This window comes from Cryptomeria japonica, chromosome 1, assembly GCF_030272615.1.
Source record: "Cryptomeria japonica chromosome 1, Sugi_1.0, whole genome shotgun sequence".
NCBI lineage: Eukaryota > Viridiplantae > Streptophyta > Pinopsida > Cupressales > Cupressaceae > Cryptomeria > Cryptomeria japonica.
Window position 1 is genome coordinate 472,877,541 of NC_081405.1, and position 16,526 is coordinate 472,894,066.

The window sequence follows — 16,526 nt, forward strand, 5'->3', positions numbered from 1 at the left end:
TCCTCCTCCATAAATGATACTAGTGATCTTTTAAATTTATTTTGACTTATTTTTCTTAAGTAATGCCTTTGTAGCTACCTTTATGTGATATTTAACGATGTCTATCTTTTCTATTTGACTTTTTGTAGTGATATATATCAAATGATTTTCTTCTTAATTCAATCTATGGTGACCTTCTCTCCAATTTTTCTTCCCCTAAGATCTATCTAGTCCTTTAAAATCTATGAATAAGGTGACCCTATTTTTAACTTGTCTTACTTCCTTGGCTCAATAATTTCTTCCTTTTTCTTCTCAATTGCTTGTATTGAGTCTAAAGTATAGTTTATGTTCAAAAAAATTAAAATTAAATGGATGAGAAGCACTCAAAGACCCATAAAGTTGCAAACATCTATGTTTCCTACCACTTCCACAGCAGTTACAAAAAAAGTCTTAATTTAGGTATAAGTAATGAAACATTGACATATCATAGTTCTTTGAGTCTCTATATATTGTATTGTTGTATATTTTCTTGTTTTGGATATGATTGTTATTCTTAAAAATCTTTTCAGCAACCTATAGATTTATTATGAAGCCAATTTATTCATTTCAAAATAATTATCTTTACTTAGATTTGTCAAACTCTGTTTTCGATTTGACAAGTTTATACATTGAATATTCTTATAAACACTTTTTTATGTTATACAATATTAACAAATAAAATTATATTAAAAATTGTACATTCTTTATATTTTTTTAGGATCTTAATTTCCCAGAAAAAGAACTTGAAGAGGGTTTTAACCACAATATTTGTTGGAGTTTTGACAACAGCAAATTCATTTAACAATATGATTCAAGTTATGCTACATTATTATAATGATTCCTCTTGTAATGTTTATGATTCTTCTTCTAATTTTTATGATTTTAAGGTGACACACTCATGTATTAAAGTGGACAAATAGATATCTTACTAATATATAGCAATAAATTGTTCACTGACTCGTAAGAACTAGTGAAAAAATATGAGTAACAAAATGAAAAGAAATTCCGTATTCAAAGGATTATATTCTACAGGGCCATGAGACTCGAAAGCAAGCATATAAATTGTTTGAAAGGAATACTTTGTTTAACAGTCTATGGAACTGGAGAAGCCACAGGAATGGCAGTTGTGATGTCCATAGTTGAAGAAGAAGCAGAAGGAGCAGAAGCAAATTCGAATGATTCAGCTGTTATACTTGAGCGTGCACCATCCCAAACTTCTCTTACCATGCGCCGGGATCCACTTCTGTGAGCTTGGCACAGCCGAGGCAGGAAAACTCCTTAAACAATATATATGCAATCTTATTATGTGAGCTGTCTTATAGACCCAACAAAAAAAGTCCAGAGAAAATGATGAAATTGGCTTACCTTCTCCTGCAGCAAGATTGAAGTAGAGATTAATGATGTTGTGGCAGTTGTTATAGCACTTTGGAGAGCACAATTTGCTGGTGAATCTGTACTCCATTAGACCATCACTGGACAATCCTACTACAATTCTCTCAAGCCCGCAGTCGTTCAAACATTCCTCTGTTTCAATCCATTCACTGATCTTTTCGGCTATGATCTCTGATGTCTGCACAAGGATTTTCAATAAGAAGCACTTCAATCGTGTAATCTCTGAAAAATCTGCAATGCGTTTAAAAATTGGGTTTTGACATACCAGACACTGGTATCGGGCACCGCCGTCAGTCAAGAAAGATTTCTCAAGAACACAACGTGCTCCTGACGATGAAAAATTCTGGTATGTTCCTACTAATGCTCAGGACAAGAGGAACGCTGATATAAAGGAAAATATCAGGCCTTATTCTCGGAAATGGGAAAAGAGCTTTATGGATATTGTGGCATATTTTAATCTTATGAAATCTATGCCAACAATTTATGTATCTTGAAATTATCTTGGAAAATCAAAAAACAAATCGTAAAAATCTGAATTTGCCTATGTTTCTCAAGCAAACAGTTGTGAAAATTAAGAAATGATTCAAAAACCTAGTTTTAAATTTACAAGTAGCACAGACTTACCAGATTTTTTCTGGTAGCGTAGGCCAATTTAATAAAAAAACAATAATAAATCTTCAAAACTGGCAAATACTCAACAAAATCCTTTATGTAAAATTTTAAAAAAAATCTATTGCATGCACCATCACAGATTTATAGAAATACCAAAACAGTTTACCTAACTAGATATTGTGTCGCCGGTTAGCACTAGATGAGAGCTCCCAAAGTGTTTTGCCCATAGTGGTATGCGAGGAATTTTAACAGAGCAAATAAAGCATTGCGTGGAGTGGATAACGCTTTAAAAAAAACAGTATAATAGATAATGATAAAAAAACCATTGCATCCACTGGAAAAAATTCAAATGTAACATAAAAAAACACAAAAACGTAGCATCTCCATGATTTGTAAAAAAACAGGCTAAATTTTTTTAAAGAAAAACCAAACATTTTGATCGTAGACAGAAAAAAAACAGGGTGAAAGTTTTTGAAAGAAAAATCAAGAATCTCCACAACCGAAAGAAAAGGATTAAAAAACATTAAAAAAAAATTCAAAATAGTGAATCCCTAAAAATCGTCCCTATAATACAAAATTTAGATAGATAAATAATATTTTTATTTTATTAAATTTAAAAATATATTTTTGAACTTTATAAAAAATAAGTTTATTTTGAAAATGAAAAAATATAATATTTTATGATTGGTCCAAAAATAATTTATTAATTAAATCATACATCTAACTATTGAAAAAAAAAAAAATTAAAAACATAGAAAAAATTTATTGATATAATTGGTGGAAAAGCAATTGAATAATAACCAGTTAATGGAAATTGGATGCAATTTCAATTGTTGAATGTTCATCACTTTCATTAGGTGCATTAGATGGCGTACCTTCACGTAATCTCCTCATACGCTCCCTTTGTCTTTCCTTTGTTGCCTCTCTTGTTCTTTCCCATTGTCCTACACATAACATCATGATGACAATCCACAATCAAATAGCAAAAAAACAACAAATGATCATCATTTTGTTATAATCTAAAGTAACAATAATAAAATAACTTCAAAAAAAACCAAAATACAAGACAAATCAATCATGATCAAAGCAAAAAACCAATAAATGATCATCATTTTGTTATAATCTAAAGTAACAATGATAAAATAACTTCAAAAACAATCCAATATACAAGACAAACCAATCATTTCAAAGCAAAAGTGACAAAAAAAAAAGGAAAACCTTATTGTTACTGCCCTAGAAAATCATGTGCAAAAGCAGTGGGGCCTTCAAACAACTTGCAATGCTAGTTTTTAGGCCGTTGGGACTAAAATATATTAATATTTTCTCATAACCCATACGGGTTATGGAACCTTTAATGTGAAAGTTCACAATTTCTCATAACCCGTATGGGTTATGTAGAACTAGGAAAAGGAAGGAGAGAGAGAGAGAGAGAGAGAGAGAGAGAGAGAGAGAGCGGGGGGGGGGGGGGGGAGAGAGAGAGAGGGATAGAGAGGTAGATTGGGAAAAGGAGAGAGGGAGAGGGAGAGATTGGGAGATTGGGAAAAGGAGAGGGAGAGGGAGAGAGGGAGAGAGAGAGGGGGAGCGGGAGGGGGTAAGAGAGAGAATAGGGGATACAAAGAGAGGGATAGAATAGGATAAGGGGGGAGAGAGAGAGAGAGAGAGAGAGAGAGTAGGATAAGGAGAGGGATGGATGGAGAGGGGGAGAGAGGGAGATTAGGAAAAGGAGAGGGGGAGAGGGAGAGTGATGCAGAGACCTCCTTGTATCCTGCCAAACACTCCAAGATGTATGACACTGACCCCTCAAAACAACGATAGCATCATATCAAGGCAAGGCTCTACAACATTAGTTCAACATCTCACAATCTCCAAGACTCATACTTACTCAAATAGGGTAATTTGCTCCATCATGCACCATGAAGCCTCTGAGGGTTCCTGACCATTACCACACCTATTTTGGGTCAGACAAGACTCACATGGACCATATCAAACACTGGTTTTAAGGGTTCAACACCATATCTTATAGCACCTTCAAAATTAAGCCTATTTGCTAGTAGCCCTTTGAAACGGGTAAAGGGACCTTAAGTCCAAACTTTCCCAAACACCCTGGCAAACAAATCACGGATTCAAATACCCTTTTTTTGTCTTACACAATTCTGCAAAAGGAAAGGTCGAGGTCTGACAAACAAAGGCTTGAACCCGATGAAGGTCAATTGTTCTAAAGGGCTAATTAGGCCTCCATCTGTGAAGCAACTATATCCCAATGAACAAACCATACAAGAAAAACCCCATGAGAATGTGGAGAACCATAAACCATCATGGATTCCAGGGTTACATGCCTAGAATCATCGTCATTTGCCTTCTAGGGTAGCTTTATTGTTTAAGGACTAGGTAGCCACATAGAGATGTCTACCTAGGGCCTGATCAGACACACACCTCCCTTGCTCCTCCTGCAAAATGCTTTTGGAATCTTATAATAAATAGGCCATACTTGCATTTCACCAAATCCCATGAGTTTCAAATGGATAAATTGTAAGTTATGGCCATGGAGAAACAAAACCCTAGGTAAACCCTGGTTTTTCTGGTACCTAAAACAAAATTGGAATAACAGGAGAAAAACATCCAGTCTGAACCTCAAACCAAAACCAAATAAAAGGTAATTCACCACTCTGACAAAATCACATCATTGGGGATTGATCCCAATCCGTACAATGACGTACCCCAGGCCAAAACTCCAGAATTGCAAGAAAAACTCAAAATTTCATTAGTTTGCAGTCATCAAAACATTCCTCCATACAATATAATGATGGGAATTGGATCCTCAAGGTGTATATACCTCTCCACAACTTATCTCAACCAAAACAAGAGGTTAGAGCCATTGGAGGAGTTCAAACAAACAAAAATTCAAAAATTGCATAAAAGTTGCTAATGACAACTTTTGACAACTTTTGACAAAGTTGTCAAAATGTCATTCCTCGCCTCCTAATGCCTTTGGTTAAGAATAACCCCTCCTAAAACACCATATAAGCACTAAAACCACTAGGATGACTATTTCCTACACACACTTGATCCCCTTTTGTCCAAAAGTCCTAATTGGCTTATCAAGATGCCAAAATAGGAGTTTGGCTCACAAGATGGGGTCTTTTATTACAAACACACAATGCATGATTGAAACACATGTAAAACATCCTAAAGACATGTTTTATGCCTTATCCCTCCTCCTCTGAGCCTGATTGATCAACTTGAAGGGTTGCTCCTGCACCATACTCCCCGGAAGAAGAAATCTCAAGTCCACTTGAGATGAGAGCCTGCAGGTCTGCACCATGGTCTTTGATCTGTTGTTTTGTCATTTAAACTGCTTTAGAATTAGGTTGTCCCTTCCAAGCCACCAAATACTCCATATAAGCTTTTTTCCTTGTTCTCTTTGCAACCATGGGTCTAAAACCTTATGCAACTTTGGTGGTTCATGTTTGGGAATGTCATCATCTGTCATAACGTGAATTGTTTCTTCTCCTGCATCAACACTACATTTGTAAAGAGTTAAGTCACATACATTAAAGATAGGTGATAAACCAAGATCGGGGGAGAGTTGAAGTTTATAAGCATTTTGGCCACATTTTTTCAAGATTTGACAAGGTCTAATCTTTCTTTGCATAAGCTTTGTATATTTGGCTTTTGGAATTCTTTCCTTCTTAAAGTGAACCCACACCAAGTCTTCCACATCAAACTGGACATCCCTCTTCTTCTTGTCAGCATGAGCTTTATATCTTTCTACAGATTGTTGAAGGTGAGATTTAACTGTAAGGAAGTTAAGTAGCGGAAACAACTTCCTACACTAACCTTGAGAGGAGGGTAATGCAAAACTTTTTTAGATCATTACAACAGTTACAGAAAATAGAAATAGATATAATAACATTCATACCACAACACAATGATTTACGTGGGGAAAACCCTTTCGGGAGAAAAACCCCACCCTCCAAAAGCAGCTCAATATTTTATTCAGCAATCAAAAACAGATTACAACATACTTGCAGAGCAAGCTCTTCGCAGGAGTACCACTAATCAGAGATTCAGAGGCAACTCAATAGCCATGAGACTCTTACACACAACCTCTTTCTCTCACACCTCATAAATAGGAGATACAATACAAGAAACCGTCAAACGGTATTACAAAACCATGGGCTAAAACCACCCAATAAGGTGTAGCCGACCTTATCTCCCTTCTAGACGCCCTATGACATGTTAAAGCACACATCAACATGTGTCGCTTCCTTTTTACAGCTCATTTATGTATTCGATACAAATTATTTTTCCTATTTCAAGAGTACAAACTTCCGGAGGCCATAACTTGAGAACCGGGTGTCCGATTGACGAACCGTTTGAAGCGTCGGAAAGCTCGCGAAGTGCTCTATCACCTCGTAACCTGCTTCACCGGTTACGGCCACTTTTTAGGGCGTTTCGGAGCCTCTAAAGTCACCAAAATTAAGTTTAAATATTTTATTGCACCCCTCCAAGATGAAAACTTTAATATCTTCAAAACTAGCTATGACCTTGTGACGCAACTTTATCGGAATGCTTATCTAGCCAACCAGAAGCTTCAGGGAGAGTTTCGCACCATTTCGTGCTCAAATGAAAACTTACTATAAATAGTAACCTCGCATAAATGCAAGGTTGAGACACCATTTTTCTCAACAAATCTCCCACTTGTCGAACACCTTGCAAGAGCAGAAGGGAATGTCAACACAATGAATCAATTGCTAGGGGCCATAAGGCCCATAGACTCTGAACACCATCTGAACTTCTCTGTGCTCACAGCCTTAGTTAAAGCATCTGCAACATTCATCAAAGTTTCCACCTTAACCAGCTTCACCCTACCATCTTCGACCATATCTCTAACAAAATGATACTGAACATCAATATGTTTGGTCCGGGCATGAAATGTCGGGTTCTTAGCTAGGCTAATTGCACTCTGACTGTCACAGTAAACTGTCATTGTACCTTGTTTTATTCCAATATCCGAACACAGTCTCTTAAGCCAAATGGCCTCTTTACAAGCATGAGTAGCTGCCATATACTCTGCTTCAGTAGTGGATAGAGCAACCACAGCCTGTCGCTTACTCATCCAACTAATTGCACCACCAAACAAAGTAAACACATAAGCACTGGTGGATCTTCTGCTATCAATATCACCTGCCCAATCTGAATCCACATAACCATGGATATCAAGGGAAGTCATGTCTCCAACTGAATTACCATGATAACACAAAGAATACTCTGAAGTACCCTTCAAATATCTGAAGACTCTTTTGACTGCATCCCAATGAACTCTACCAGGATTAGACATATATCTAGAAAGTACTCCCACTGCTTGGGCAATATCTGGTCTAGTACAGACCATAGCATACATCAAGCTTCCAACCGCACTCTGGTAAGGCACTCTGCTCATGTCTTCCATCTCCAATGGGGATGTAGGACAATCTAAAACAGATAGTTTCATTCCAACTGTAAAAGGAACACTCAATGGTCTACAATTCTGCATGTTGAACCTCTGTAACACTGAATTCACATACTTACTCTGGCCTAGCCATAGCTTTCTGTTTACCCTATCTCTTCTAATTTCCATCTCAAGAATGTGCTTTGCTGCACCAAGATCTTTCATTTCAAATTTAGCATCGAGCTGAGACTTCAGTTCTGAAATCATACCTTTCCCTTTACCAATGAATAACATATCATCAACATACAATGCAATGAATAAGAAATGATCACCATCAGATTTATAATAAACATAGTGATCTGATTTAGAACGTTCAAATCCCAAACTCAACACATATGTATCAAATTTTTGGTACCACATCCTAGGACTTTGTTTGAGGCCATACAAAGATTTCTTCAATTTACAGACCAAATTACTTTTGCCTTTCACCACATAGTGCTCTGGCTGTGTCATATAAATATCTTCCTCCAAATCACCATGAAGGAAAGCAGTTTTCACATCCATTTGCTCAACCTCTAAATCATAAGCAGTAGCAATAGAAAGCAAAAATCTAATGGACGTCATTTTTGCAACAGGAGAAAATATCTCACCGTAATCAACACCCTCAACCTGAGAGTAGCCTTTTGCAACCAACCTTGCTTTATACTTCTCAATGCTTCCATCTGAACCAATCTTTTTCTTGAACACCCATTTACAACCAACAGGTTTTCGTCCTTCAGGCAATGGTACAAGATCCCATGTATCATTCTTTTTCAAAGCTGCCATTTCTTCCTCCATAGCAATCTTCCAGGATTCTGCATCATTCATACCTAATGCCTCTTCTACAGATTTCGGTTCATCCACACTAGTATTCAGAGCAAAAATACATCTCCATTCATTAGGTGAATACCTTTCAGGTGGTTGTCTATGTCTTGTAGACCTTCGAACAAGCTGAGTTGGAGGTTCTTCCTCCTCTTCTGAAGATTTAGAGCTAGACGAGCTCTCCTCAAATTCTTGCCTATCTAGGGGTCTCGATTCAACTCTTTCAGGTGTAGAAGGAAGTTGAATCACATCTTCCTTTTTAGTCTGTTCTGGCTGCAATGTAACAGAAGGAGACTTAATTTCTCTAAAAATAACACTTCTACTGTGAATTACCTTTTGTGCAACAGGGTCCCAAAGCTTGTATCCTTTCACACCATAACTATACCCGATGAAGATACATTTCACAGCCTTGTTCTCCAACTTTGTTCGCTTCTCCTTTGGCACATGTGCATATGCCTCGCAACCAAAAACTCTAAGATGTCTCAATGAAGGCTTGTGACCTGACCATGCTTCCATAGGCGTTTTATCAACAAGAGCTGATGTAGGAGACCTGTTAATCAGGTAGCAAGCAGTGGCAACAGCTTCAGCCCAAAACTTTTGTTCGAGACCAGCACCACTCAACATACTCCTAGCCTTCTCCATCAGTGTCCTGTTCATTCTTTCTGCAACTCCATTCTGCTGTGGAGAATACGGAGTTGTCTTCTGCCTGTTAATTCCACAGTCTTTACAGAATCTATCAAAATCATTAGAGCAAAACTCACCGCCATTATCAGTTCTCAAACATTTTATTTTCTTTCCAGTCTGCAACTCAACCATTGCTTTAAATTCTTTAAAACGACTAAAAACTTCAGATTTACTCTTTAGAAAATATACCCATGTCCTTCTACTAAAATCATCAATAAATGAAACATAATATGTGGATTTTCCAATCGAAGAGACATCTACTGGACCAAACACATCAGAATGGATAAGATCCAAAACACCACAAGTTTTATGAGAACTCGAGTAAAATTGAACGCGGTTTTGTTTTCCATAAATGCAATGCTCACAGAAATCAAAGTCAAGATTACAATCATTCAAACCTTCAACAAGATTTTTATTTTTCAAGGTCCTTAGACCCTTTTCTCCAATGTGGCCAAGTCTCTGGTGCCATAACATAGTCTTCTCTGCAGGTAACTTTGCTTCAGACGAAAGAGCACCCTTAAGTACCCAAAAACCATTTCCATCTGCTGAAGGTGAAACCTTCAGATCTTCCAGTGAAGTATCCATAGATCTACTTTTTACAGAAGTGCTATTACACTCAACAGTGTATGCTTCAAGCTTATACAAAGTGCCAAACCTGACACCTCTAGCAACTACCATAGCACCCTTAATCATCTTACATCCTGTTTCAGAAAAGACTACCTGCACACCCACATCTATCAGTTTGCTCACAGATAACAGGTTTCGTTTTAATCCAGGGATATGCAGCACACCATTAATCCCTTTTATTCTACCATCAGAAAACCTGATTCTAACTTTACCTCGACCAACAATGTCTAGATGTGAATCATCACCCAAGTACACCTTACCTCCATTAAATCCTTCATATTCAGAAAACCAATCTCTATTGGAAGTCATATGAAAAGATGCACTTGAGTCAATTAGCCAGGCATCATTACCTGCATGAGTCGCCAAAGCCACAATAAATGCATCGCCATCTTCCTTGTCGGACTCAGAATCAGAATCGAACTTTTTCTTTTTCTTCTTCTTCTTTTCTTCTTTGCAGTCCTTACGGATGTGACCCAGTTTACCGCAGTTCCAGCAAATGACTTTAGACTTTCCAGGAGATTTCGATCTCCCTTTGGATTTGGACTTGTCGCGCTTCTCATTCTTCTTGCCTTTCTCCTTAGGTCTTCCACGAACGGTTAGGGCTTCCTTTGAACTGATGGATACCTTCCTTCGCATCTCTTCACCGAGTAGGGCACCCACCACGTCTTCAGATTTCAAAACAACAGAAGTACTACCGATAGCCATAACAAGAGAATCCCACGAATCAGGCAAAGAGCAAAGCAAGATCTGACATTTCTCCTCCTCATCCATCTTAACACCGACGGATACTAATTGAGCCACCAACATATTGAATGCTTCCAGGTGGTCTGCAATTCATCCGCCCTCTTCCATCTTCAAGGAATACAATTTCTTTCTTAAGAAAATTTGATTTAATAAAGATTTCACTTGATACATCTCACCAAGCTTAGTCCATAGCTTCTTTGCAGAGTTCTCTTCATGGACATTGATTAGAACAGAGTCTGCCAGGCACAGTCTGATTAGACCCTTGGCTTTTCGGTCCATAACATCATACTGAGCTACCGCAGTAGGATCTAAGGGCCTTTGGACATTCACATCAACAGCATCCCAAAGATCTCGATCTATTAGCAGATCTTCCATCTTCAGCTTCCACATCTCAAAATTACTTCCGTTAAATTTCTCCACCTCTATTCTCCCTGACGAACTCGCCATCTGAATATTCCTGCAACAAGATCAAAAAGTGTCTTCTGCACAAGCTCCTACTCAAATCTGGATTAGTTCAAAAAACCCAACTGCCCACAATTGAAACCAAAGGTGATCAAGCTCTGATACCACTTGTAAGGAAGTTAAGTAGCGGAAACAACTTCCTACACTAACCTTGAGAGGAGGGTAATGCAAAACTTTTTTAGATCATTACAACAGTTACAGAAAATAGAAATAGATATAATAACATTCATACCACAACACAATGATTTACGTGGGAAAAACCCTTTCGGGAGAAAAACCCCACCCTCCAAAAGCAGCTCAATATTTTATTCAGCAATCAAAAACAGATTACAACATACTTGCAGAGCAAGCTCTTCGCAGGAGTACCACTAATCAGAGATTCAGAGGCAACTCAATAGCCATGAGACTCTTACACACAACCTCTTTCTCTCACACCTCATAAATAGGAGATACAATACAAGAAACCGTCAAACGGTATTACAAAACCATGGGCTAAAACCACCCAATAAGGTGTAGCCGACCTTATCTCCCTTCTAGACGCCCTATGACATGTTAAAGCACACATCAACATGTGTCGCTTCCTTTTTACAGCTCATTTATGTATTCGATACAAATTATTTTTTCTATTTCAAGAGTACAAACTTCTGGAGGCCACAACTTGAGAACCGGGTGTCCGATTGACGAACCGTTTGAAGCGCCAGAAAGCTCGCGAAGTGCTCTATCACCTCGTAACCCGCTTCGCCGGTTACGGCCACTTTTCAGGGCGTTTCGGAGCCTCTAAAGTCCCCAAAATTAAGTTTAAATATTTTATTGCACCCCTCCAAGATGAAAACTTTAATATCTTCAAAACTAGCTATGACCTTGTGACGCAACTTTACCGGAATGCTTATCTAGCCAACCAGAAGCTTCAGGGAGATTTTCGCACCATTTCGTGCTCAAATGAAAACTTACTATAAATAGTAACCTCGCATAAATGCAAGGTTGAGACACCATTTTTCTCAACATTAACTTGTTCATGGATCTCCTTTATGGCGGTAGCAAAGGTTTCCCCATCAGCACTAATGACTTCTCCTTGAGGTAGTTCTCTTAACTCCAACACACCCCTTGGGTGGATGCCATATACAACCTGGAAGGGTGACTTACCAATACTTCTATTCACTATATCATTATAGGATAATTTTGTCTGAGACAATATGCTATCGCATCTCTCTCCATGTTGTCTAGTCAAACACCTTAACAAATTTCCCAATGACCTATTTACAACTTCAGTTTGGTCATCTGTTTGGGGATGGTAGGCTGAGGAGAAGGCTAGATTTGTACCAAGCTTCTTCCAAAGGGTTCTCCAGAAGTGTCCAATAAATTTCACATCCCTATCAGAGACTATGGTCAAAGGCAAACCATGTATCCGGACAATCTCCTTGAAGAACAAATCTGCAACATAGGAAGCATCACAAGTGGTTTTATATGGCAAGAAATGTGCCATTTTACTAAACATATCCACCACTACAAAAACACTATCATATCCTTTCCTTGTCCTAGGCAATCCTAAAACAAAATCCATACTTATGCTTTCCCATGGTCTTGAAGGAATGGGTAAAGGCTGGTATAGGCCTGCATTTGTGGGCTTCCCCTTTGCCTTTTGGCATATCACACATGTCTCCACAAATCTCCTGACATCTATCTGTAGTTTGGGCAAAAAGTAGTGCCTCTTCACCAAATCTAGTGTCTTGTCAAGACCAAAGTGGTCTGTCATTGCTCCACAATGTTTCTCCCTGATTATGTTTAGTCTCATAGAGCATTTGGGTATGCATAAATGTGCACCCTTAAACAACAATCCATTTTGAACCAAAAATTCAGAGAAATCAACATGAAACCGCTCATCAAATGAAGCACATACCTTATAGATCTCTCCAAAGTCTTCATCATCCTCATACATGGCTTTCAAGGAGTCTATTCCAATACTCTCCAACTAGATCTGATTTGTAGTTAGAACTCTTCTTCTCAAAGCATCTGTCACCTTATTCTTGACCCCTTTTTTATGCTTAAGAGTGAAAGTGAAGGATTGTAGGGTCTCCACCCACTTCATATGTCTGTGATTCAACTTTTCTTGGCTATTTATAAAACTAAGGGCCTAATTGTCTGTGAAGACTATGAATTCTTTTGGCAGCAAGTAGTGTCTCCACTTTTTCAAACACTAACCGGTAGATGAACTTAATCAAGCATTTAAACAAAATGCATGCTATCCAAAATGATATAACAGCATCCACAAAAAGTAAAACATCCACCATAACATAAGTGTTTATACGTGGAAAACCCAAATAGGTAAAAGCCACGGTGAGATGGAACTCACAAGTTAACTATCTGTAGTAATAGATAACTGACTGGTTAAGGCCTTACAAATTTCTCTGGTAGGAGTGAATCTTGTTAGAGATCCCAAGCTTGATTAGAAGCTTATACCCTGTTAAGAGTAACCTCACTGGAGGATTTGAGAATCCAAACTAATGGATCACCTTGTTAGAGGATTTGTACAATGAAGCTTGGTAGAGCTTACCCGGTTAGGGGATTTTGATTATGTTGTAATGATTAGAAAACAACAAGAATGGTTTGATCTGTTCTGAGTAGCACAATACTTGCTTGATCAGATCATTCTAAGTAAATTCAACACTGCTCTTCATCATAACACTTATTGCTCTTCAACAAAAGCTTTCACTCTTTATACATATCAGTATTCACATAACATCATTCTCTATCACTAGTAAATGATTCACTAAGATGTCTTAATATAGACATTCAAATCTTATGTCGGCCTAAGGAAATCAAAACACAATTTCCTAGGTGCAGTGTATCTAGACAAGTAAACAAAACTCGTCATAAAAATGACCGTCAAGAAGTCAGTGATGGTAACTCATCACAAAATCAGATACCGGTTAGAACAGTCAATACCAATTGGAACAAAACATGTGATCCACTATCCTGGAATCTTCCGCTTGATCTCCATCTTCATCTTCATCTTTATTTTGATGTCGACTTAGTGTAGCCACATGTTATATCTTATGCACATACCGGTTGATACAAAGTATCAGTTAGAGATGAACCTTAAACATACCGGTTAACAGTGTAAACCAATTAAGTTACACCGGTAGTCAATGTAATCATGTGTATGTGAGAGTGTTTCATCAATGACAACAGGTGATGAATATATTACAATCATCATCAAGCCAACAATCTCCCCCTTTGGCATTGATGGCAACACTTACAAAATTTTAGAGTAATACAATACCGCTAAGTGTGCATACACAACAAATTTACACATATACTCGTACTCCCCCTTAATGCATGCATAAATACAAAATTTTCAAAAACACACATACATATTTCTACTCCCCCTTTGACAACAATGCCAAAATGAAAATGTAAAATATATACATATATATATATAGAAAATATGTATCAAAGTGTTCAGCATATATTTACAACTTTAAAAAAAAGTGCATGCATTGGCTAATCTCATTAAAATATCATTGAAGTTCTGCTTCATCTAGGATAAAGCATTTTCCCATTATTCCAGTATGTTAGCAGTATACTCAAATGTAGACATCAATTGGGAATGAAATTCTTCCATTGAGTCTAGCGTGCAGGTTTCAGGAGTAGCAAGAATAGCTTCTGCATTGGAGTAGGCTCTGTGAAGAATGTCGACCTGTATTGTAAATAGACTCTTGAGCTCTTTTAGAGATCAAAATCTCTTAGTCTTCTCATTATCATTTCAGACCAATCTGTCATGCAAACCATCTACAGACCGGTTAAAGGCATGAATGGAGTCCTGGAGTGGGACATATGCCTTATATATCCTTTCCATTTCTTGCTCGGTTTCAACTTGACTCTTAGAAATGTCAGAATAAAAGAAAGAAACATTGGAGGCAGAGGCAAGATACTTTCCTCCAAATTCAATAACTTTCTTCAACAGACTTCCATTATGAGATAAAGCCATTTTGCCACTTTCAATGTTCTTTGCCAGTTTATCTCCATATTTCTTCTTGTGGCTCTTCTCAGCAAACATTTGAACAGCATCTTCAAGCGACTTGATTTGATCAGATGCATCTGCAACTAACTGACCAAGTTTGCTAATGGGTGTAGGAAGATGTGCAACAGTTGTTTCCAGTATTAAACCAGACAAAATTTCTATTGCATTCTGGATTGTCTCTGCTTCAATCCTTTGCTCTTTCAGTCTCTTCTTGTGCGCTCTAGATTGCATAACATTACCAATCTTCATCATTTCTGATGTGCTTAAAGTGTTCATGTCAATGGGTGCTGAAATACTTAAAGAATCATCATCATCATCTTCAAGTAGTTTCTGCTTTGCCGGTTCAGGAGGTACACTTTTAATGATAGCTCTCTCGGTGTTTTGCTCTATTGTTTCTTCAATTAACTTAGTGACAACTTCCTCAGTAGACTCCTTTTGAGTATTTTCAATGACCAGTGGAGATTGGGGTTTCTCCAGTTGTTTTGTTGTCGGTTCATTGTCCACTATTAGTTGAATAGCTGGTTTATAAACTAATGTAACTTGTACTTCAGTAATTGTAGGAGGCTCCATATCTGGTGCAGTGATGTCTCCAGATAGTTCCACTATGTTCTGATCATCTTCATCAACAAGAATAATGGAATCATCCTTCTTCTTGAGTGGATAGACTATGTCAAATTGAACAATCTCCTCTTCATCCATTTCCAGTCGAGGAACATCATTTGTAGTATTATCCTTATCTCTAGAGTGGATGAGTCCTTCCCTCTGTTTGATTAAACAGGCTATCTGATGTGTCTCAGACTCAATAACTGTCCTTTTTGCATTAAGAAGCTTCAATCTTCTCATTTTGAAATCAAAATATACTGTGTATTGCTCAACCAAAGCACTAATTCCATCCGAAGATAGATTGGCAAAATATTGTACAAATATTTCATCAATAATTTTCTTTTCCAATTGAATAGCTTCTTCCTATTTATCTAAAAGAGTGTTATACAAAGAGATTGAAATATATTTTTCCAAGTCATGTGGAAATCTATTGTAATGACCCAAATAAGTTATTACTTGTTGAATGACTTGTTTCTGCTCATCTTCAGTGAAAGAATCAAAATATTCTTTGACATTGTCAAACCTATTTCTTCCCAGTGTCTTCATAGTTCTCTCAAAAATTGTCAAGTTTGTAGGTAGCAATATCTATAGGTGTAGTTTCCTTTGGCGCTACCTTTACCTTCTTGGGTGTTCTGTCAGTTGTTTTTTCCTTCTTTGGTTCTCCTGCAAAATCTGTTCCCTCAAACTCTGGTTGCAAAATCAATTTCTGATTTCTCCTCTTTGGTGCACTCTCCTTCTTTACATATACTTTAGGTGTCGGTTCCTTTTTGGTTAGGACACTCTGAGTCACCCTTGTGGTCTTTTTCATAGTAGATGTTTCATCATACTTCTTTTTATTTCCTTCCACATTAGCTATAGGTACAATACCAGTTTCTGTTGGTGCAACTTAGACTGCCACAATGTCCAATTTTGCCTATTGTTTATCTTTAGGTGATGCTATCAGGGTATTAGCATATCCAACTAGTAAATCATGATTAACCTCATAGCTCATATCTTCCATCTCTTCCTCTCTAGGCTCAATTGCTTGCATCAAGCAAAAGTCTGCGGTAACAGTGAAGACTATGTCTTTTG

General features: G+C 37.5%; 1 protein-coding gene across 1 annotated transcript in view; it reads right to left on the bottom strand.

The window, feature by feature from the left end:
- Positions 1–1,110: 1,110 nt before the first annotated feature.
- The window catches only part of LOC131071747 (uncharacterized), a 28,623-nt gene continuing 13,207 nt past the window's right edge, over positions 1,111–16,526 (bottom strand). The window contains exons 2-4 of the mRNA XM_058007695.2: positions 1,676–1,764; positions 1,384–1,588; positions 1,111–1,295 (exon numbers count right to left, since the gene is read on the bottom strand). Of these exons, the coding sequence (XP_057863678.2) occupies positions 1,111–1,295; positions 1,384–1,588; positions 1,676–1,764 (479 nt within the window). The remainder of the gene's footprint in view (positions 1,296–1,383; positions 1,589–1,675; positions 1,765–16,526) is intronic.